The sequence below is a fragment of the Mya arenaria genome, chromosome 8 (assembly GCF_026914265.1).
Source record: "Mya arenaria isolate MELC-2E11 chromosome 8, ASM2691426v1".
In the NCBI taxonomy this organism is placed as follows: domain Eukaryota; kingdom Metazoa; phylum Mollusca; class Bivalvia; order Myida; family Myidae; genus Mya; species Mya arenaria.
The window spans coordinates 74,755,929-74,780,686 of NC_069129.1; the positions used below are offsets into that span (position 1 = coordinate 74,755,929).

General features: G+C 34.5%; 1 protein-coding gene, 1 long non-coding RNA gene and 1 pseudogene across 5 annotated transcripts; 2 read left to right on the plus strand and 1 right to left on the minus strand.

Annotated features, from left to right (window-relative positions):
- Positions 1–3,638: 3,638 nt before the first annotated feature.
- On the minus strand, positions 3,639–5,644 carry LOC128244565 (uncharacterized; annotated as a pseudogene).
- A 1,021-nt stretch (positions 5,645–6,665) lies between these two features.
- LOC128242411 (uncharacterized) lies at positions 6,666–8,206 on the plus strand. Its single transcript, XR_008262609.1, has 3 exons — positions 6,666–6,889; positions 7,150–7,278; positions 7,582–8,206. It is a non-coding gene; the product is annotated as an uncharacterized LOC128242411 (long non-coding RNA).
- A 63-nt stretch (positions 8,207–8,269) lies between these two features.
- Positions 8,270–23,832, plus strand: LOC128244645 (uncharacterized). 4 transcript variants are annotated; one of them, XM_052962666.1, is made up of 4 exons: positions 8,270–8,406; positions 14,017–14,156; positions 21,206–21,289; positions 22,447–23,832. In XM_052962666.1, exons 1-4 carry the CDS (start codon positions 8,379–8,381, stop codon positions 23,413–23,415), a joined length of 1,221 nt encoding a protein of 406 aa, XP_052818626.1. In that variant the 5' UTR covers positions 8,270–8,378; the 3' UTR covers positions 23,416–23,832. The 4 variants fall into 4 exon arrangements, with proteins under 4 accessions (XP_052818626.1, XP_052818627.1, XP_052818628.1 ...); XM_052962667.1 differs by having other exon boundaries at positions 21,233–21,289; XM_052962668.1 differs by lacking the exon at positions 21,206–21,289.
- The last annotated feature ends 926 nt before the right edge of the window (positions 23,833–24,758 follow it).

A 24,758-nucleotide genomic window follows, 5' to 3' on the forward strand; every position in this document is an offset into this window, starting at 1 on the left:
AAACTATATTTCATAAATAAAAACATGTCTTGTTGCATAACTATCTAGAAAAACATGTCTTGTTGCATTACTATCTCCAAAGAAGTTCTTCATTGTTAAACACTTTCACCGAAATATTTATCGACCCTTGTTTTTCTTTAAATAGGCATCACGACGCAACTTACCGCCGAAATGTAATGCTCTTCTAATAACTACCAAAACTGCAAATGTCAATTTTGCACATTTGTACCCCTTCTTACCCCTCATTTTGTGATATTATTTATTCAATTTTAAATAACTAGAAATTTATAAAGATGTTAAACTTTAATTTAAAATTGTTTTTATTACTTTCTTATAATGATAAATTAACTTATCTATTGCACAATTTCAATGTTGCATCATTAAAAAATAATATCATGGTCTTGTCTCTGTATTTTCCATTGTTTTGTTGTTGTCAAATTTTACTTTTAAGCTACTTGATACAACTTCAGCTTTATTACACAAAAATGTACATTTTCTATTTCGTCTATTGGTATTAAATCATCTTTATCTGACGTTCGGGCATTTAAATCACCAACAATTAGTTCATGGTACTCACTTATATTAACATTTTGGTAACAAGGCAATACCACTTAAATGTTCGTATCTGTAATTTGGTGATTCAATAGATGGCAAATAAACCAGCTTATTCTTTTTTTCTGGGATGCCAACATTCGCTTATTTATGGTCATGAAAATATAACATTTGCATTGATAGTTTGTCTGTTTAACAAGAGCTTTAAAAGAATCATGAAAAAAAAAAACAGAAACACCGGCCATTGGTCTACCGTATTCTTTTTTGTTGAAATGCATAAGAATGAAATGTACTGCAGTTTGTGAAAACGTTATTCATGTAACTGTCGTATTACTTCCATGTTTCTAATAAATAGAAAAGGACTTAAGGTATTGACTAACATCTCCGAATTCTAGTTTGTATCTAGTACCATCAATATTCCAACAACAAATGTAAGCTCTAACACTGTCAGCAGAACGTCGGCCACATCACTAGTTTTGTTCCGCCGTCTTCGTCGTGTTTTCTGAAGAATTAACCAAAAACTATTATTGTTATTAAAACACAAAAACATTTCAGTGCAACAGAAAGTTTATGACCGGTGTGTGTTTTTTATATTAGGGTATTTGAGAAATGGTTGTTTGTTTTGGAAAAACTTGTCAATTGTTTATATCAAACACTTTTCATTGTCTAAAATAGTGGTTAGATTTTCACTTATACCCTTAATTTAAAAATAATGACGAGCTAAAAGTACTTTATCAGTTGCTCTGTTTACCAAAATAGTAATCTCTAACATAAAGCACAGAGGAGCTTTAGTTGTATAACATAGAAAAGGCCTTTCGTAGTTAAACGACAGGTGTGTACGACCCTAGCATGCATGACAGGTGTGAACGACCAAGGCATGTACGAAAGGTGTGAACGTAAAAAAGCATGCACGGCAGGTGTTTACGACCAAAGCATGCACGACAGATGTGTATGACCTCGGTGTGTACGACATAAGCATGTACGACATGCGTGAACGACCAAGGAATGTTCGACATGTGTGAACGACCAAGAAATGCATGACAAGTGTGAACGACCAATGCATGTACGAAAGGTGTGAACGTAAAAAAGCATGCACGGCAGGTGTTTACGACCAAAGCATGCACGACAGATGTGTATAACCTCGGTGTGTACGACCTAAGCATGTACGACATGCGTGAACGACCAAGGAATGTTCGACATGTGTGAACGACCAAGAAATGCATGACATTTGTGAACTACCCATGTATGTTAGACATGTGTGAACAATCAAGGCATACACGACAGGTGGGTACTACCACAACCCATATGTATGAGTACTTTCTTAAGAGTAAGAGTTGAGTTCATTTGTTTCGAGTAATTGACAAACAAGGATAGGAATTTAAAAAAGTCATTTATTTACATTAAATGACGTATATCGTTAGAGAAAGAAAGATATACATGTACGAAACAAAGTTGGAGGTAAATTAAACGCATTCCAATAGAACATATCAAAGAATACAAAATGCATGATGTAAGTCAAAAAGTAAGATGACAGTATAGCAAAAACTATAAAAAAGGGATGACTGATAGTGTTAAAAACAAAATATGTACAACATGAATAAAAAGAATTATAAAGTAATATGAACACAAACAGGCATGGCTTGTAAGCGAAAAATAAAAGGACTAGATTTGGTATAATACCGTGAAAACAAACTGGCCTATTAAGTGGGTGAGGTAGGGTGGGATTAAAGGCTTGTGAAAATACTGCCTAGTCCGGTTTTGCATAAATTATCTGCGAAATTATTACGTTTTGAGATCAGCGAGACGAGACGGTTAAATAATACTATCAAAAATGGAAACTCGGTACTTATAATTTACTGAGTGATGAGTTAGATCCCTTGAAAGTATCATACATAAATTTATTTCTTAGGCAATAAATTGAATTTTATTAGAACTCTCTTCAAAGTAAGAGTTTAGTTCATTTGAGTAATTGACAAACAAGGATAGGAATTGAAAAATGTAATTTATTTACATTAAATGACGTATATCGTTACACTTCAAACTGAATTAATTTCGATTCTGATGGAGGGGCGCAAGTCAAACGATGACGCCCCTAAGTAACGCCCCCTCTTAAGTTGAGCCCTGGACCGTCCCTGATATTTGAGCAAATATCAAGATTTGCTGATTAGTTCCTGCATTGAGTATCTTTGTTTAATACTCTTAATGATTTGCCCCACTTTTTTTGTCATACACAAAAAAATGCATTTAAAAAAACATCAACGAGTATCTTATCTGCGATTTTTTACTACTGTTAACAAAATTGATGCTATGCATCGCCCACTTATCTGCCTTGTTAGCATATAGCTAGTCAGTGGACCAATTTGAAATTACATTGGTATTTTTCATATATTTCTTTTTAAAATAGCATCATACTGACCTCGGGAATTTTTCGGACATTATAGCAGACTCTATCATAGTTATATATTCACCTTTTGTCTCTAATTATTTAATCCGCAGTTGTATTAAAAAGAATTAAGAAAAAATAAACAGTATATACAAGCTTTAAACAAAATTTTACAATGTAAGGAGAATCTATTGTACAACTTAAAACAGACCGTCATTGTTTATAATCATTAATAATCTGAGTCGAATACATTGTATCACAGAATCTGTACTTTTGGCTAACAGTCGATAGTTTGAGAATAATTTATTCATATTTGATTATTGGAATTTCTCTTAGCACAATAGTGAATTGGCTTTCTCCAAGTCAAGGCCTCCAACTTAAAAAAAATACTGTGAAGCGACCCCCGGCAAAAATCTCAACATTGGTAGCATTCATATAAATAAACAATTAACGTTACATATTTAAGCTGAATAACACACAAGTATACAAACAAGGCATGTTATCCATCAGCAACACAAATACAGCCATGCAAGTAGATCATTTACTCACATTACCTCATATTTACTAATGTATGCTGTTACACTTGTTTCACGCGTTTGTGTTTTAATATACTACTCATATATACTCGTATATATCACATGACGATTACAAATTTTAATGTTCTTCTTTTCTATTTAGATCGAGGTGTCTACTGCACTTTTCTTCAACCGGCCTCACAAACTTTCCGGTAATTACGATTGATAAAACTAACAATACCATGTTCATATTGTGTTTACTTCCCTATACACTCGATAACACCAAGGTGATACCTTATAATTTTGTACATTTTTACTAACAAATTATGATTGTAATCTTTGTTTCTATGACTATGACCTTCGAAATTCCCTGCTTTTGTCGTTTGGTGAACAGCTAACACTGTACTTGTAATATCTATCACAGAATATTTCATGTTTCGGGAATAAAAACTAACCAGTTATCATAAGCTCTCCTTCCAATAACAACCTCGGCCATGTCATGCCATGGGAACGATCTAGTCGTAATAAAATAGTCCTCTGCCCAACCATTAAACAATGTGCCCCTATTTTTGCAATATTTGTTATATTATACCAAGCACCTTCATCGGATGTAACATTTTCAACGTTGGTTATTTTCCCAACCATTAGTGCAGGCTGAGTGAAGTCCAGAGATGTATTTGTGATGGTCTGGACAAAGCTGTCTGGAAGAGTGTCGGTGAAGAGGATGTCTGCATTGCTATAGGCATATAAGGTGATGTTGTATTTCTCCATCACATCTCTGTACATGTATTTCAGAACTGGAACACCTTCAGCAGCTGTGATTAAGACGGGCAAGACATTCCATCCATTTCTAGAACAACCTGCAGCAACGTCACTGTCATTATAAATACCACCGGTATCACAAAAGGATTAAGGGACATCCATTTGAACACTGTTATATTATGGACTAGATCTTGTTCAAGATTATAATTCCACGTGGTGAATAACGTCATCAATGGTACACTCTCTTTTTTCAAAATCCTTGTTCTATACTTTTGTAATTGTTCTTTATCGAAGTTGCTATGGATTATAACTACCTTGGTAGCTGTAGCAATGGTGTGGTCTGTTCTTGCTTTATTCCTCTCCTGGCGAAGAACTCCGAAAGTGCTCCGTGTGAAAAACAAAATATATTATGACAAAAATATTTTCGGTCTTCACAGCATGTGTAGTATTTAATAATAGGGAGAGAACTACAAGCTGGATTAAACTCAAGGACATGCCAAAGTGTGTACCACAAAATGTTTTCCTTTATTTAACATTTCATAAAAGTATTTAGGTGAAGTTTGAACCGAGTTTAGGTAATAGCATGTGTTCTTTTTTGGTCTTCTAAACGGCAGATAAAACAATGCTCACATTTTAGTGTTGGGTGCGGAATTCCTCTTTCTAGCCTATTCGCATTCGCGAATAATGTGAGGGTTGTATTTTTTAATGATTTTAGGTTGAAATAACCTTTCTAAGTGAATAAAATTAATCTGTTCTTGCTCCCAATGGGGGTGGCAGACAGACAGACAGGCAGACTGTTGGCATAAGGAGCTATAAAAAGAATGCATTTTGACAACAAAAATAGGAAACAAGCTTGTTAAGGATACAATAGTTATCCATAGTTATATGAAAAGCTACAGAAACAAGCTCAGTAGAAGAAGGTCTTAACATAAACCTCGTTTAATGGCACAGAGTATACGCCAAAGGCATAAGACACAAAAAAATCACAAATGTGAACACGAAACAACATCACACAACTTCACAAACAACACAACACATATACGCTATATAAAACTAGGTGTGTTTTTTAAGGACAGTTATTTTACATTAACGGAGTGAGAATATCAACTTTTATACCAAAATGTTTATACGCCTGATACGGTCAGAAAGCAAAAGCAAGCAGTGTATATATAAAAGACGAAAAAATGAAAACAATAACAATACAAGAGATAAGCCGTCAACCTAAACAACATTTTCGTACTCAGCAGAGGTAATTTAAGATTAATTATACAACAAGCAAAAATCATAATTGTAATTAAAAAGAAATAATTAAACGATTTTACGGTTTAGTCATATTCTCCTCGCCTTATACCAGATATTATTAGATAACTATGAATTATTAGTCCTTAAACACAGCATTTGCCTCGTCCAATAATACAAAGTCCTCCTCCATAACAGTGCCAATATCTATACCGGTTAGAGGCACCGGGCCAAAGAGTGATATAGATATAAAGCCCGCATTTTAAAGAATTTGATTGGCTAATTAGACAGGTTCAAACAATGATAGATTCGCAGCTGGAAATTTGGAAACGGCAGCCATTTTATTTTAAAATCAGTATTAAAACGTTCGTCGACAGTTTGAGCACAAAACTAATTCATAGTTTTAGCGTATACAGAAAACAACAAAACGATTTAGTGGTATGTAACCGCGTGTAATTTACAAGCGCTTATATTCACTCGGATCAATGGGGAAGAATGTCGTCTGGCGAGGAAATGTTTAAGCTGCTAGCTAATGATTTATTATCCATGGAATACATTAATGAAACCGAAGAAATTGATTTACTTTAATGTCTGGAAGATTAATATGTGATTGTGCCCCACCCAGTGACGGAATCAAATTCTTCAGAGTACCGTCTTCAGATGAAAACTGTGACAGATTTATTAAAGGAAATGAAAATAAAAACACACTTTATTAAACCAAAAGTGATTTAAAACTGTTTTATGATTGGATGAACAGCATCAGTGAACAGTAAAATCCTGGACGATAAACCAACCCCCTGAGTTTTATATCCTTTTGGCCAGGTTTTTTTCTTGGTAAGTCAATTAATCTCTTATTTTATTCTAATTATCAAATGTAATGGTGATTCATTTTATTCTGAACATATTTTAAAAGTCTGTAGATAATTCAACGCTAAAGTAAAAACACTCATGTTTATTTGATAGCTAATTATAGAGCGAAGTCATTGCCTAGGTAATGCTCGTGATTCATAAAAGCTGTAGTACTGCCTCTTAACATAATGCAAGTGTTTAGCCTAGCTTGCATTCTAGCTTAGTGTATATGCTAGTCCTGCTATATGACGGCTAGAACGCAGGCTATGTATTCGGTTACAAGACGGCTAGACACTACCTAACATAATGTCTTTAAAATCAAATAAAATATGTACGGTTTATTTTCAACAATTCGGAAGCATGACGGCACAAAATATGAGCCAGGTACTCTTACAAGCATACAATATTCCATTGATCGTTACCTAAAGGAAAAAATAGCCATTAACATTAGGAAAGATGAACTTTTCAAGCATTTCAACCATGTCTTGATTTCAAAGCGAAAACATTTGAAGGCATAGGGCAAAGGGAATTTAAAATCTAAAGCTGAGCCACTGATTAAAGAAGAATTCCAAAGAGCTTCTTGGCAAAGGTAATGTGATCATACTTAAGTATCAGACGTTTGGGTACTTGAATTCAGAAAATGATACCTGAGAGAAATAAATTAACAAGGAAATTCTCAAAAAATTGTCATTTATTATTGCCAAAGATTGCTCATTATTATTGCCATTGTATTATTGCTCATTATTTGCATTTGTTCTGTTTTGTTTAAAATATAAATATAAATACTTGATACTTGAATCTCACTTACATATATTCAATCAATTCTTACATATATACAAAATATTACAGGTGATGCATAGATATTACTTCAGACGGTATTGTTGAATAATGATGTTTACTTTTGGACGCGTTGCAGAAAGGACTATACACACCTTCTTTGGGGATATATAGAGCTGAAAAGGTCAACAGACAATCGAGGTCACTTGGAACTTTCATTTATTTGTTTTTTGTAAATTGATGGTAATTATTTGTATAACTTGGCATTTGCGATATTTTATATCCATCTCTAAAATATACACAGACTACATAAGTCCAAGAGCTCAGCTCTAGGGTTGATATAATTTAGAGATGCTATGAAGGCCGATACAATAGTTGCCATATCATAGACATTTTTAAAATATCAGTATGTGCAATACTTATTCATGACTGACCTATAAATGGAAAATGCATTTTCTTATTGACTTAAAGATTTGTAATAATGTTATTGTTGAATATTTTCAGAGAGAAGTACACAAACTAGAAATGGATCCAGCCGAAAATATAACAGAAATGGACCCAACCTGTTTGCAACACATGGAGACGAAGTATGTTCAGTAGCCATCTTCTAGGAGTGAACACGTCGAAGACCAACCGATGTTCTTGATGATAATAGCAGACTGTACCTACAATTAATACACCCTAAACAGACGTTTGGTATACTCATCAGCTTGTTGGAAAATAAACTTGGACAAATAATGAAACAAATGGCTAAAAAAGAGAAACCTTGAAGGCCGAAAAGTGAATCACTCCACAAGAAAAACATTTGCCTAAACTCATGTTCCGGCAGGTCGACCACCAACATAAATTACCCATCTAGGAAGCTGGAAAGTCCTACAAACAATAAACGCTTTTTCAACCCCTACTTTAGATATCATATCTGATCTAACTAAGCACTGGTTTTGTTCAACATTCAGGAAACAAGGTTCAATCCATTGAGCATGAACATACATCTGTTTTGGCAGTTGTAACTCCAGTAATGAACACAAGTACCCATACGTGTAATACGCTTGATGCAAGCCAAAGTATGTCATCTACGATCTTAAAACAAAACTCAAATCCTTTTGCAGTGCTACATAAACATTTTGAAATGACAGTACGGTTTGATTTAAAACATTCGTGTTCATTTATATTGAAATGGGAAACCATTTAGAAAAAAATAAATGTAAGTTGAAATTCGATAGCATTTGAAATTAATGACTGTTAATGAACTAGTCTTTGAACAATAGGATCTTTGAATAAATGTATTTCTGCTGTAAAGAATGTGTATGGATATCTGGAGATCTCAAGGTATTACAAAATTGCTTGTTCTTTTTATAAAGGCGCTGTATGTGAACCCTTCGTTCAACTGAAGTTATGTTTTGTAACTGTACAACATAATATTCACATTATTTAAAATGAATTATTCGTTTTAAGTAAAGTGGCGCAAACTGTATATTTTTCAATTCTCAAATGTCTAATGAAAGTGCATAAGTTTGTCGAAATATTGTTTTCTTTCAAGATCAATCAAGTTATCTCGACATACAACCTAAACGACGTATGTGCTTAAATGCAATTATATTGCGCTAGGAATGTTGGTTAATAGTATGGTTGATCATAATGTTTAATATCCGAGGTTCGAGGGATGATCCAAATTAAAATACGACTTTCTTGACCGTGCCCATACATTTCCATATACCATTTAACAGTACATTGCAAGTGCATGCACAAGGTTCAATTTACACAATATGTTGAGTAGATTTCACATTTCTACCGTACTTGTACTTGTACAATGATAAAATGTATCATTAATTTTGACATATAATCAAGATATCACAACTAAAAAAGTTTTATATTGTTTATTTTTATATATCTTTACAGCAATGGAACCATTTGTATGACTTATCTTTCCATATTGAACCGTTATTCATGTCTCTGTCATTCTTAACAAAATCTTACTAATCTAAAATATTTTTAAATTTTGAAAATAATGTTTAAATGACATATTAGAATGAAGGTATATTTTTTTTCAGGTCAGTTGACAAAACAATTTTATCTTTTAATAGTTAGTCAGCATTTATGTGTACTGGCCTATTCGAACGGGTCCTATCATATTTAAGACATGAGGGTTAAGGACATTGAACCAGCTATCGACGGGGTTGTTCGAGTCCGGACCATAATAGACTATGGGGACGGTACTGGTTTTGTAGGATGTTAATGAAGAATGTCGCAGTTACCAACATAGAACCTTAATTTAGATTGTATTTCAAATTTACTTACGTCCCCTTCTTCATAAATAGCTCATTGAATATTATTTTTGGTGTTCATATACCCGACTTTAAATAAAAACAAATGTATCTTGTAACTTGTATCTTTCACTGTAAATATGTATCTTTCAATACCATTTTTTAAATTACCTTTTAAAGTTTTATTCGTCAAATTCAAATATGCAGTTTCTGTTTTTTGTTTTAATAGTCCAGCTTCTGTTTTGCAATAAACCACAAATACAAAACTTTGGTAGGAAATCACATTAACTGATAATAGATAATACCTTTTTCGGACTTTCATGGTGATTGCAAGCAAAGAAAGCAATTCAAAGTATATTAACTCGACAAGAAAAGCATTTAAGGTGAATATGGCATTTAATAAAATTATAATGTAGTATATAATAATGTATTGATTTGATAATGAGGCTCCCCACCCCAGAAAAAAAATAAAGAGTAATAATAAAAAAATAATTAAAAAAAATATCCAATTTCCTGCCATAAAAGAAGCATAGTATTAGAGCAAATAAACTGTTATTTTCAAACGGGTTTTAACGATGTTTTTGAAATAACCCATGAACGGCTTGATTCCTGTTGTTTGCCTGCCAAACGTTTTGCCGTGCTCGTTGGTACACTGGTTTTAAATAGAAAGCCACTATAAGCTAACAAATATTATGGAATTGAAACTGACTGTTAGACGTAAGGCTATAATAAACAAATGTTATATATTACTTTTTCATTGTGCATGTACAAAATACGGTAATAAAAATGTTCAGAAAAAGCATAAACAAATGTTGTGCATACTATTTTTCAGGTATCAATTCCCTTTTTCCCTTTTCGGCATTCCAAGTTAAAAGAAAGATTCCCCGTTTTTTCATACTTATAGCTATGTAATCTTTATGAACTAGAATAACAGGTTGGGCTTGAACGAACTTTTTGTTGGATTGATTATGTCTATGCACTTACTTCAATATATGTTGCTGACTGCAGCACAAATGTAAATAGCCTTTTCAAATATTACATGTAAGTATTGGAAACGCACTAAAATAATAATTACTATTTTAGAGTAAGAATACCATACATAAGATTTCTTTGATTTAACCAAATGATTAATCAAATTAAAAGGTAGAAATATATGTATAATGACATAAACTAAATCATCTAAATTGATATACTTATCTATATGACTCACACGCATCAAGAAATAATTGTTTTTCAATATAAAGGTTATTATCTTGATTATTTTCTTCTTAACAGTAAACGAACATTACACAAGTACAAGTGTTTGGAAAGCCTTTAACTTATCTACAAGATGGACTTGAGAATGACATGTCTGCTATCACGAAACATATCGTCACTATGAGTTTTTTTCTTCAATGAATGTAAAATAAGGTTTATAAATTGTTCTGTTTATACGCTTTATATCCATTTGATGTTAAAATTATTGTCTGCTCTTTTGACTATTCAACACTCACTTAATACATATATTTCTAATTATAATAGTTCAGGAAAAGAGCATTGTTAAACTCTGTTTTCATCTTATTTTAGTGCAATTCCAACATATATCTTTTAAATTTTAATTAATTAAAATGTCGATGGCCTCGACCCCTCCTTAATTAACTTTGCCATTGTCTTCAAAAAAGGTGAAAAATTCAAGACTAGCAATTATCGTCCGGTATCCTTGACTTGTATTGCATGATCGTGGTCAGTAACACTATTGACCATTTAGATACCCATATTGATGGACAATCAACATTGCTTTCGCTCACAGTTGGTAGTGTTCCTGGATGAACTTACTATGTCACCTAAGCGGAGCCAAGTTGACGTTGCCATTATGGATTTTAGCAAAGCCTTTGATGCGGTTGACCATAGAAGACTCCTGCATAAACTTGATTTCTATGGGATCAGAGGGACAACACGGACATGGATTAAGGCATTCTCGGCAATAAAACTCAGAGAATTGTTGTAGACGGGGCAATTTCATCAGAAGCTACAGTAGATTCAGGAGTTCCACAAGGGTCGGTTTAAGGCCCTCTTCTTTTTCTTCTTTTTTATCAACGACCTCCTATCAAGTGTCTGTTCAAGTGTACGGCTCTTTGCTGATGATTGTGTTGTATATCGAGAAATTCGCTCATCCAGAGATACTCACATATAACAGGAAGACCTGAACAGCCTGGCAAAGTGGGAGAAGAGGAGGAAGATGTCCTTCAATGTAGACAAATGCCATATCATGCATTTCTACAAGTCTCGGAAAATAGTCGTGACCGACTACACAACGAGTCCAACAGGCCACATACCTCGGACTCGAGCTTTCGTCAAATATCTCTTGGACACCCCCTATTACCAAGATAAGAAGTTAAGCCAGCCAAAGCCTTGGTGTCTTGAAAAGAAATTTAAACTCTGCAAAACCTGAAACAAAAGCAGAAGCATACAAATCCATTGCCAGATACTCTTTGGAATACAGTTCAACCGTTTGGAATCCATTCCAGGTCACTAGTATTCAAAAACTAGAACAGGTTCAAAGAAGAGCAGCAATATTTGTTACAAACAACTACGCCAAATTTTCTGGAACTGTAACAGACATTGAACCAACTGAAATGGGAAACACTTGAAAGAAGAAGACAGACTAGCCGTCTTAGACTCTTTTATAAAATTCATTATGGATTTGTCGACATTACAGCCTCTCAATACATGACGCCATATCAACGAAATTCTCGACATTTTCATCATTTGGCATATCAGATACCACACTCATCAACAGACTACACCAAATACTAAATCTTTCCTCGCACTATTGTCGAGTGGAATTCACTACCGGTACATGTAGACAGTGTTGACACTACATATATATATTTATCTTTAAACAGCACTAACATTCTTATTCATTTCATTATATACATACTAGGGTTGCATATGTAGTTGTTGCATTTCAGGCTAATTTAGGTTTTGCACTATTTTTTATCACATGTCAAGCCCACCTGGGTGGATTGAGTAGCTTGGGTGACTTGGCATTCTTACTCTTTTTTTTTAACACGCATGGCCATAATAGTCATATTTGACGGTTAGCCATTAACGAGGAAGAAGAAATGTGGCAAAAATAACAAAAACGTCGAACTATTGAAGATAATTGAATATTTATCGCATCTTTAACAGATCCAATATGTATAGTTAGTTAAACTACACAAATGGTAGGTAAAATCAAACGATTCGAAGACGAAACAAGAAAAGTCGTAAAAGGGTCGTAAAATGTGGAAATATATCACAAACAAGCCGAAAAAATAAAACAAAATTGTATGTCTTTTGTATCCAGATCGGGTTTCAATTCGACACGTGTGTGGAATAATGGCGCATCGTGTAAAAACAATTATGCCCGATGGCTAATTAAGAAAATAACTTAATACAGGACTAAAAATTCAATTGTGTTTAATAAGTTAAATTGGCATACATGGTGTGGAGAACCAAAAGTGTGATAACAAAACAAAAGAGGCCTTGATGGTTGGTTAAACAAGTTGAAAAATGTCTCATAAAATTCCTTGATCTTCTATCTCCAATCATGAAAGACCTCTCCGGGGTCTCCTTTACCAAATCATGAAAGCTTTTCCTGTGGTCTCCTATATGAACTCATTAGATCTTTCCCCGGGGTCTCCTTTCCCCAATCATGAAAGCTTTCACCATCATCTTCTATCCCCATTTATAAAAGCATTCTCCGGGGTCCTCTATCCTCAAATATGAAAGCCTTCCCCGGGGTCTCCTATCCCAAATTATGAAAGCTTTCCCCTGGGTCTCAAATCCCCAATTATGAAAGCCTTTTACCAGTGTCTCCTATCCCCGATTATGAAAGCCTTCCCTGGGTCTTCTATACGAAATCACAAGAGCTTTCCCCGGCGTCTCCTTTTCCCAATCTCGAAAGCTTTCACCATCATCTTCTTTCCCCATCTATATAAGCATTCCTCGGGGTCTTTTATCCTCAATTATGAAAGCCTTCCCCGGGGTCTCCTATCCCCAATTATGAAAGCCTTCCTCGGGGCCTCATATTCCCAATTATGAAAGCCTTCCCCGTGATCTCCTATCCCCGATTATGAAAGCTTTCCCCGGGGTCTCCTATCCTCATTTATGAAAGTTTTCCTCATGATCTCCTATCTCCAATTATGAAAGCTTACCCCATTCTTACGTACACCCAATTAAGAAAGCCCGACTGCAGAATATTATTTCCTCATTTATGAAAGCTTTTCCAATGATCTCCAATCCTAAATGGTATCTCATTAACGGTTGGTGATTTATATCAGAAGCTCTTAATCATTGCATATCCCTGCATGATCGTAATTTCTGAAACAAAATTTCCATTCGTAGTTGTCAGTTTTATCTATATCGCATGTTTAATGCATGATCTAAGAGCATGTCTCTAGAATGTCGGCATGAGATTAGAATATGATAGGAAGTGGTAACCCTATTTAAAGCCTTTTTATGTACTTTTGTATTTATATGAATGCATTTGATGGCAAATAAAGCTATATTATTGTCTGTTACACAAAATCAGTAATATAATTTCAGGACATACCTAGAATGTTGGCATGCAAATTAAAAATACCTATATCTACAAGAAAGCATTTGATTACATGAATATTTCATATATCATCTTTATCACTTGCTCATTCAGGAACAGACTTCAAGAATGTCCGCTTGCAAGTAACAATAAGGCGAGTAGTTCTTCTCTTTCTGGTGTGTCTCTCCGTCTACATCTACCTCTACATCAACACATTTGATGGCATGAAGTCGTCTGCTGTGTATGGACTTCAGGTATCTGTCCTAAAATAACTTAAACACCTTTACAGCAACGCATTTAAGCCATGCTTGTATGCTTCTTTCATTTTGAGGTATCTATTTCACCAGAAACCTGCACAACCAATTATATATGCAGTTACCCCAACTTTAGCTTCTTCAAAACTGTTCCTGGATCTGCAAAACATTTCAGCTGCACTCTTACAGTTTGACCGATTTGCTTTGTTATTACTTGTCTCAGAATCAGCTGATTTTTGCATCAGTGTTTTCAAATCAGTCATATAGGATAACACATAAAAGAACAGATCTCAATTGTTTGGAAAACTGCCAAAATGTTCATTTTTCTTAAAACGTTACTAGCGCTTATTGCACTAAAACATCAATGTTTGAGCGTAAATCTCAATCAGCAGTCTTATCTCACCGGTTTACCGAATCTTACGCAAAATTTCGTAGACAAAAGAATAAAAAAGTTATCAAACGGTCAATCAGATAGAGTTCATCTTTAAGCTCCAACCAGGATGTTATTTTTTTCAGGATTTAGGTCACACAATAGAATATGCATTACCCTAAATACCAAATACGTCTATTTAGGTTAAAACTATGTTTTTTTAGATGCAAACTGAGATTAAGTGATAGATAATAGATAATCAATGTAAACTGTGGTAGAATGAAATACTATTGAGTTCAGTTGAATTCAGTTAAAAAGATACTTCCTTATCAATATGAAATAGTTGCTGTTATTTTTGGTCTTCTTAACAAATAACTGGCTTAAACAACCATCTTAAATTTGGGCGCGAACAATTAAAGGTCCTTTTACGATACAGCGCCTACGTACGAACTGCTAAACATAAAATCAATTAATTACTTAATTAAACTTCGGCGATCGTTTTGGTTTGAAGCTCTCCGAACAGAATTCGTCCGGCGATCCTAATGGCGATATCACGCACGTAAACACTTAGCAATTTTAACAATAACTGCGATATTCGTTTGTATTAAATGAACTAGATTAATAATATATGTTAATATATAAGTGTTTTGATATTGGCCCTGTTATTTGTCTGAGGGCAGTGATATTAGCACGAGGCCGAAGGCCGAGGGCCAATGCGACTGTCCCGAAATCAAAACACACGGCCAATGTCAAATCAATTGTTTATTGACAATTTTATTAAATAACTTCATGCACTTAATAGTCCGGCAGCGGAAGTTGAGTACCTTGCATCGGAGTGTATAGAAAATAGTTTGGGGTTTTTAAGTAGCTTTGACCCTCCAGTTAAGGAATCCGTTCGATGGCCTCGCGCCACCCTTGGGGAAATCGAGATATTTAAGATAGCGTCCAAGATGGCCGCCAAATTTAACCAAATCACCAATTAACTCGTTATTTTGTTTTAATGATTCGATTCCTGTGCAAAACTATACCATAAAGCATTTGTATTGCAAACCGATCAATTCTAAAATATTTCATACCATGTTTAGGCCATCATGGCGTCTAAAATGCCCGCCAAACTAAAATAATTGACAAATGAGAGAGGTTTCGTTGTGAATACCATCAATTTTTATGCACATGCATCTCGATTTAACTTAACCATGTATTTATGCAATATAGGTATCATAATAGCATTATAAAGACACATATTTACCAAGATGGCGTCCAATATGGCGGCCAAAAAGCATAAATTAACACAGACTATATAAAACGGGCACAATCTTTTACAAATGTATAAAAACAATAGCATTTTTCTTTATTTAAAATTACACTGTAGTTTATGGTATGTATTAATAGCTTTAGAACAATTACTACATCAGTTCTTAAATAGAGAAGTTAGTTTGTTAATTCAATGATTTATACATTCGTTTTGTTTGCTTATTGTAGCAATTTTCTTATGCTTGACATTTACTAAATATTGAACATGATATATGCGCATTGTTGCAACGACAGCAAGAGTGTTGCATTGAGTATTTGACTGCCATAAACATTTTATCATTTTAAGCACATCATATGAGGCCACTGAAATTTGTTTTGGTAATATTATTGGGACCAAAGATCGCGTGTCCTTTTTTCCCAATCAGTTTCAAACGGGTCCAGGTTTGGTTGGTCTGATTTAACTGCACAATTCCAAACACACGTTTGAAAATGTGCTTGCTTGATATTGTCATTAAATACTTCTGTTGTTGGGGGTAGAGAAGCAAGCTTTTGTGCACACGACGTCGCTTTCCTAACCTTAGAACTTAATACCTTCTGTAGAACCTCTGACATGTCGTCGTCAACAACTTCCATGTTGTAACATTGCGAAATGAAACGAGTTGATCCTCGGTTGACTGTCGAGTAGACAGATGTTTCATCTCAAACACACACGAGTGATACTCGCTTTTAGTACCTTCAATACTATGCCCTTACCTATGCCGTAGCAGCAAGTAGTAGTATCCGATCCTGATAGTGCGTATGCTGCAAATTAATCTGGAACTATACGTTTGTATTTGTTGACTGTGGCTGTTATATCTATCAATAATCTGTCTTTCACAGGTCATTCCTAATAACTTTGTTGATGATTTGTTCCAGGTAATGGTGAAGAAGAAGAACAAAGCATCGGTATCGTCTGAAAGTACTCAAATGCCTCCATCATTTTCATTTACTATACTAACAATTTGATGGGCAACAATGTTGTCAGCTTCATTATGTGTGTTGCGCATGTCATGACGCGTAATTATTACAGCTGGTGAAACTTCAATTGGTGAATCTTCATCTCCACTAACAATAAGCACTCACATGTCTAGGTAATGAAATGTTGCTACCGACATGATCTCTTTCTGAGGAGGAATTTGCATTGCAGTTGACAACTGATGTACGCGCTAAGTATGTGATCCTCTGTTTTCCCTTGTTTCAGTTTCTGTGCTGTTTTGCCTCTATCAGGCGAAGATAAGTAGCCGTCAATAATTATCGATGCTACTTGCTTTGTTGCAGAACGTGCTGACACCTGAATTTGCAAATACTTTTTCAGCACATAGTTTGGATTTGGCAAGTCACATTCTAAATATCGCTGTTGGAACATGGGACAACTCATAGGTCAGCAACCTTTCACATCAAAGTCACGTAACTAGCTTGAAGACCGATCACTCTTGTAAAATTAATTATGTCTTAAAGACCTTCGTATCACCAACTTGTATACCCTTTCGTGTTTCAGCTTGTGTTTTGGGCTCGTATTCACTTACGTCCTGTGTCTGAGTTAGAGACTTAGGCCCAGAAAAGCGAACATTTAATGTTGTTATAAAAATGCTAAAACATAAGAATATATTGTCAATAGTTGTATTAGAGATATTTTCAAACATTTACGAATTCAGTTTTTTGAGCCTGATTCTCAAACTCAGATTTAAGACGTTAGTGAATACGGCACCTGATCTTGCGTCTTATCTTGACATTGAACCTCCCTGGCCAACCATTTTCAAATTCCTTCATTTGTTTGATTCTAATTTTATTTTAACATCTTGATCAACATTTACAGTTTCTGGTGCTATTTGACCTGAAACTAAGTTGATGATTTCATCAGGGTAATTCGACGGCTCCAATGGATTTATACAGTCATTTATCGCTCCCTGCAGTGATCTATGATGGTTGCAGTCACTCAATATTTTTGCCTTCATTTCCTCTTTGGGTTTATCATAAGATGGCTTAACTTGTTCACTATTTGCAAGGCTTGAGAAATCAGCTTCCAACCCGCGTAGACCAGGCGACCATATCTTGGGTGTGTCGGATTTCAATGTACTACCAATAATGCCTTGTTTTCCATATAAGTATCCCATAAACGTTGTCTCAATGAACATATCACTCGAAATGCCGTTCCAAATGCCAATAATGAGACGCATCACATGCTCCCCTTTCCGAAATATTTCCCTACATGAACCGGGCATTGATAGATAAATAGGAGCGGCAATACCAAACATAATGTACGTGTCTTGCTGCAAAGAAGTAGGGGATCGTAGATTTAATAGCTACCAAATGAAAACCCTAGTCAGTTCCTTTTTCAGCTATGATGTTAAGCATCATGATCAGCAATGACTTTATAACACAGTTATCCATAGCTTTTATGTCCTGCTTCTAGATTACAGCTCTTTTATTGAGGTCACCCATGCTGTCTATAATACCACTTACAAATATTTCTGTCAGTAGTTCTTCAGAAGTAAATTGGAATAAATAAAATGCCGTTGTTTTTTTATACAAATATGTAAACGGTTGTGCTCGTTTCATTTAGTCTGTGTTAATCAATGTTTATTTTGGCGGCCATATTGGACGCCATCTTGGTAAATATGTAATTTTATTACGTCATTTGTGATATCTATATTGCATAAACACATTGTAATGTAAAAACGAGATACATGTGTATAATAATTGATGGTATTTGAAACAAAACCTAACTCAGTTGTCAATTTTCTTTGTTTTGGCGGCCATTTTGGATGCCATGATGGCCTAATTATGATATGAAATATTTTAGAATTGATCGGTTTGCAATAAAAATACACAATTGTATAATTTTGAACAGGAATTAATGCATTTATACAAAATTACTAGTCAATTGATGATTTTGGTAAAATTTGGCGGCCATCTTGGACGCCATCTTGAATATCTCGATTTCCCCAAGGGTGGTGTGAGGCCATCAAACGGATTCCTTAACTAGGGGGTCTAAACTACTTAAAAAACTAAAAACATTTTCTATACACTCCGATGCAAGGTTCAGCCAAAATATCCCATTTGGCTGCCGGACTATAAAGGATTCAAAGTTTAAACACATAATTTATTAAAAAACAATATCAACATATAACAAAGAACAACTTTTAAATACATAACAAATTTAACTATGTTTATGGAAATGTTAAGTAATCACAATGTATAACACATTGCATTTTAAAAATAAACCAATGTTTCTGTTTTTCTTTGTCCATGTATCAAAATACAAAATACAAATAGAATGTCTATTGTGATTCTTGTGAGCTCTCAATGTCTGAAAACTTCCTATTCCCTTAAAAACATTGTTATTGTTAAAAGTACCCCAATATATATTGGCACCACATAACGCTGCAAAAGGATTTGAGTTTTGTTTTGATATCTTGGATGAATACTTCGGCTTGCATCAAGAGTATTACACGTATGGGTACTTGTGTTCATTACTGGAGTTACATCTGCCAACACAGATGTCTGTTTATGCTCAATTGATTGGACTTTGTTTCCTGAATGTGGAACAACAGCAGTGCTTGAAGATGGCCTAATCAGATCAGATATGATATCAGACGCCTATGCTTGCTGGGCGTAGGGGTTGAATAAGCGTTTATTGTTTGTAAGCTTTTCCAACCACCTAGATGGGCAATTTATGTTGGTGGTCGACCTGTCTGAACAAGAGTTTGGGCAAATGTTTTTCTTGTGGAGTGATTCACTTTTCGGCCTTCAAGGTTTCCCTTTTCAGCCATTTGTTTCATTATTTGCCAAAGTTTATTTTTTCAAACAGGCTGATGAGAATACCATGTTTTGGGTGTATTAATTGGTTGTAGGTAAAATCTGCTATTATCATCAAGAATATCGGTTGGTCTTCGACTTTTATACTCCATGTAGATGGCTTCTGGACATAGTTTGTCTCCAGGTGTTGCAAACAGCTTGGGTGCCATTTTTCTGTTACATTTTCGGCTGGATCCATTTATAGTTTTTTATAGTGTACTTCTCTCTGAAAATATTCAGCAATAACTTTATTACAAATCTTTAAGTCAATAAGAAAATGCATTTTCAATTCATAAGTTAGTCATGCATATGTATTGCCCATACTGATATTTTAAATAAGTCTATGATATGGCAATTATTATATCGGCCTTCATAGCATCTCGAAACAATATCAACCCTAGAACTGAGCCTTTGGACTGATATAGTCTGTAGATATTTCAGGGGTGGATATAAAATAGCGCAAATGACAAGTTATACAAACAATTACCATCAATTTACAATACCAAATACCTGTAAATTCCAAGTACACTCGATTGTCTGGTGACCTTTTCAGCTCTATATCCCCCCAAAGAAGGTGTGTATGATCCTGTCTGCCACGTGAACACCAATATTCAACCATACTGTCTCAAGTAATATATGTGCATCACCTGTAATAGTTTGTATATATGCATGTTAGGATTGATTGCATATACGTAAGTGAATTTCAAGTATCATTAGTATTTATATTTATATTTTAAACAAAATAGAACAAATGCAAATAATGAGCAATATTTTATCATGTATCATTTTCTTAATTCAAATACCCAATGTTTGATATTTAAGTATGATCTCATTACCTTTTCCAAAAAGCTTTCTGTCTCTCAACTTTTGGAATTCTTCTTTGGTCAGTGGCTCAGCTTTAGATTTTAAATTCCCTTTGACCTGTGCCTTCAGATGTTTTCGCTTGGAAATCAAGACTTGGTTTGAATGACTGATAAGTTCATATTTCCTTGTGCTGAAGTTTACTTTTTTTCTCCTTTAGGTAACGATCAATTGAATATTGTATGCTGGTTAGAATACCTGGCTCATATTCTGTGCCGTCATGCTTCCGAATTGCTGAAAATAAGACGTACATACTTTATTTTATTTTTAAGACATTATGTTAGGTAGTGTCTAGCCGTCTTGTAACCGAATGCCAAGCCTGCGTTCTAGCCGTCATGCCTACGCACCAAGGATTTTCTAACTATCCGACTAGAATGCAGGCGAGACTAAACACTTAGGGAGAACTACAGCTTATGAATCAGGAGCATTAACTAGGCAATGACTTCGCTCTATAATTACCTTCAAATAAACATAAGTGTTTTGCTAAAGCGTTGAATTATCTACAATTTTTTTAAATATGTTTAGAATAAAATGAATCACCATCACATTTGATAATTAGAATTAAATAATCGATTAATTGACTTACCAAGAAAAACCTGGACAAAAGGACATCAAGCTGTTCTCTGATGCTATTCATCCAATCATAAAACAGTTTTAAATCACTTTGGTTTTATAATGTGTGTTCTGTTTTCATTTTCTTTAATAAAGCTGTCACAGTCTTCTTCAGAGACTATTTGAAAACGTTGCTTTCCAGAATTCGATCCCGTCACTGGGTGAGGAACAATCACAGACACATCTTCAAGACTTGAAAGTAAATCAATTTCTTCGGTTTCATTTATGTATTACATAGATAATAAATCATTAGCTAGCAGCTCAAACATTTCCTCGCCAGACGACATTCTTCCGCATTGATCCAAGTAAATATAAACGATTGTAAAATGTATGTACACGGCAGTAACATACCACTAAATCGTGTTGAATTAGTGTTCAAACCGTCGACGAACGTTTTAATACTGACTTTAAAATAAAATGGCTGCCGTTTTCGAATTTCCAGCTGCGATTCTATCATTTTTGGCCCTGTTTAATTAGCCAAGCAAATTCTTTGAAATGCGGGCTTTATATCTATATCACTTTTCTGCCCGGGACCGCTAATATATATATTGGCACTGTTATAGAGGAGGCCTTTGTATTATTGGACAAGGCAAATGATGTGTTTAAGGACTAAAAATTAATAGTTATTTAATAATGTCTGGTTTAAGGCTGAGGCTAATCTGTTGTATTGTTATTATTTTAATGTGTTTGTCTTTTGTATATGCACTGCTTGCTGTTGTTTTCTGACCGTATCAGGTTAGACAGTTTGGTATGAAATTTGCTATTCTCACTTCGGTAATGAAACATAACAATCCTTAATAAGGACTCATGCCACCCCCATTGGGAGAAAGGACAGATTCACATTAATTTTATTCACTTAGAACCAAAAACCATTAAACAGAATACAACCCTCACATTTCAATTAAGACACGCGCACATGCGCTTTGACTAGAAAGAGGAATTCCGAACATAACACTAAAAAGTGAGCATTTTTTTTATCTTCCGTTTAGAAGACCAAAAAAACAACACATACTATTACCTAAACTTGGTTCAAACTTCACCTAAACACTTTTGTGAAGTGTTCCATGAAAAAACAAACATTTGTGGTACACACTTTGGCATGTTTAGTCAAGCTTTCCTTGTAGTTCACTCTCTATTATTAAATTTTGCACACGCTGTGAAGACCGAAAAAAATTGTCATAATATATTTTGTTTTTCACACGGAGCGAATGATACTGGGCATCAACATTCACATGTTCATGGTTCGCATACATTAAGTGGATGCTTTGCTTTAAATAAGTAAAAAATGAAAACGAAAACCAACTATTTTGTAACAACATATGCTTTTATATGTGTTTTTTTTTAAAATTTGTCAAGAGCCTGAAGATGGAGTTCTTCGCCAGGAGAGAAATAGAGCAAGAACAGACCACACCATTGCCTACAATTACCGATGTAGTTAAAATCCATAGCAACTTCGATAAAGAACAATTACAAAAGTATAGAACAAGGATTTTGAAAAAAGAGAGTGTACCATTGTTGACGTTATTCACCACGTGGAATTATAATCTTGAAAAAGATCTAGTCCATAATATAACAGTGTTCAATTGGATGTCCCTTAATCCTTTTGTGATACCGGTGGTATTTACTAATGACAGTGACGTTGCTGCAGATTGTTCTAGAAAAGGATGGAAGGTCTTGCCCGTCTTGATCACAGCTGCTGAAGGTGTTCCAGTTCTGAAATACATGTACAGAGATGTGATGGAGAAATACAACACCACCTTATATGCCTATAGCAATGCAGACATCCTCTTCGCCGACACTCTTCCAGACAGCCTTGTCCATATAATCACAAATACATCTCTGGACCTCACTCAGCCTGCACTAATGGTTGGGAAAAGAACCAACGTTAAAAATGTTACATCCGAAGAAGGAAGTGCTTGGTATAATATAACAAAGATTGCAAAAGATAGGGGCACATTGTTTAACGGTTGGGCAGAGGACTATTTTATTACGACTAGATCGTTCCCATGGCATGACATGCCCGAGGTTGTGATTGGAAGGAGAGCTTATGATAACTGGTTAGTTTTTCATTCCCGAGAAATGAAATATTCTGTGATAGATATTACAAGGAGAGTGTTAGCTGTTCACCAAACGACAAAAGCAGGCAATCGTGAAGGTCATAGTCATAAAAACAAAGATTACAATCATAATTTGGTAGTAAAAATGTACAAAATTATAAGGTATCACCTTGGTGTTATCGAGTGTATAGAGAAGTATACACAATATGAATATGGTATTGTAAGGATCAAAAATCGTAATAACCGGAAAGGTTGTAAGGCCGGTTGAAGAAAAGTGCAGAAGACACCTCGATCTAAATATAAATATAACAGAAGCTTTCTAATACGAAGCATTAAAATTTGTAATTGCCATGTGATATATACGAGTATATATGAGTAGTATAGTAAAATACAAACGCGTGACAGCATACATTGGTAAACATGAGGTAATGTTAGTAAATGATCTACCTGCTTGGCTGTATTTGTGTTGCAGATGAACAACATGCCTTGTCTGTATACATTGTGTGTTATTCAGCTTAAATATGTAACGTTGATTGTTTATTTATATGAATGCTACCAATGTTGAGAGTTTTGCCAGGGGTCGCATCACAGTATATTTTGGAGGCCTTGACTTGGAGAAAGCCATTTCACTTTTGTGCTAAGAGAAATTCCTATAATCAAATATGAATAAATTATTCTCAAACTATCGACTGTTAGCCAAATATATAGATTCTGTGATACGAAGTATTCGACTCAGATTATTAATGATTATAAACAATGACGGACTTTTTGAACAATAGATTATCCTTACATTATACAATTCTGTTTAAAGCTTGTAGGTACTGTTTTATTTTTCTTAATTCTTCTTAATACCACTTCGGATTAAATAATTAGAGACAAAAAGTGAGTATATAACTATAATAGAGTCTCATATAATGTCTGAAAAATTCCCAAGGTCAAAACGATGCTTTTTTCGAAAGAAATATATGGAAAACACCAATGTAATTCCAAGCTGGTCCACTGACTTACTATATGTTAACGAGGCAGAAAGGTGGGCGGAGCATAGCTTCAACGTTGTTTACAGTAGTAAAAAATCGCAGATAGATACTCATTGATGTTTTTTTTTTTAAATGCATTTTTTGTGTATGACAAAAAAAGTGGGGCAAATCATTAGAAGTGTTAAACTAAGATACTTAATGCTGGAACTCATCAACAAATCTTGATATTTGCTCAAATATCAGGCACGGGTCCAGGATTCAACGTTAGAGGGGTGTTACTTAGGGGCGTCAACGTTTGACTTGCGCCCCTCCCTCAGAATCGACATTTATTCAGTTTAAATGTTGGCAGGAGAGTTTTGGGCAACTCCCCCAAGAATATTTTAATACTTTCTAATGTTTTCGGTTTTGTTGCATTTTTTAATTGCGATAAATGTATATTTTTATCATTTTAGGTGTAAAAAGTTCAAAAAAGTTTAGTGAAGTTATTTGGATATTCATCCAAAAAAAAGTTTACCTCATGAAAACATAATGAGACTTTAAGGAACCCCATATAAACATTAATACACCAAAAACATTTAGCTTTAGCTGAAAATTTGTGTTGAAATCATTGAAAGCGTTATTGTCCGTAATCGTT

What these genes read in the sequence shown, in the direction of transcription:
- LOC128244645 (XM_052962666.1), top strand. Translation starts at nt 8,379, where the DNA reads ATGTGTATGGATATCTGGAGATCTCAAG. An exon ending in GGATATCTGGAGATCTCAAG is followed by an intron (nt 8,407 to 14,016) that starts GTATTACAAAAT and finishes TTGCTCATTCAG; the next exon opens with GAACAGACTTCAAGAATGTC. An exon ending in CTGCTGTGTATGGACTTCAG is followed by an intron (nt 14,157 to 21,205) that starts GTATCTGTCCTA and finishes AGTCTTCTTCAG; the next exon opens with AGACTATTTGAAAACGTTGC.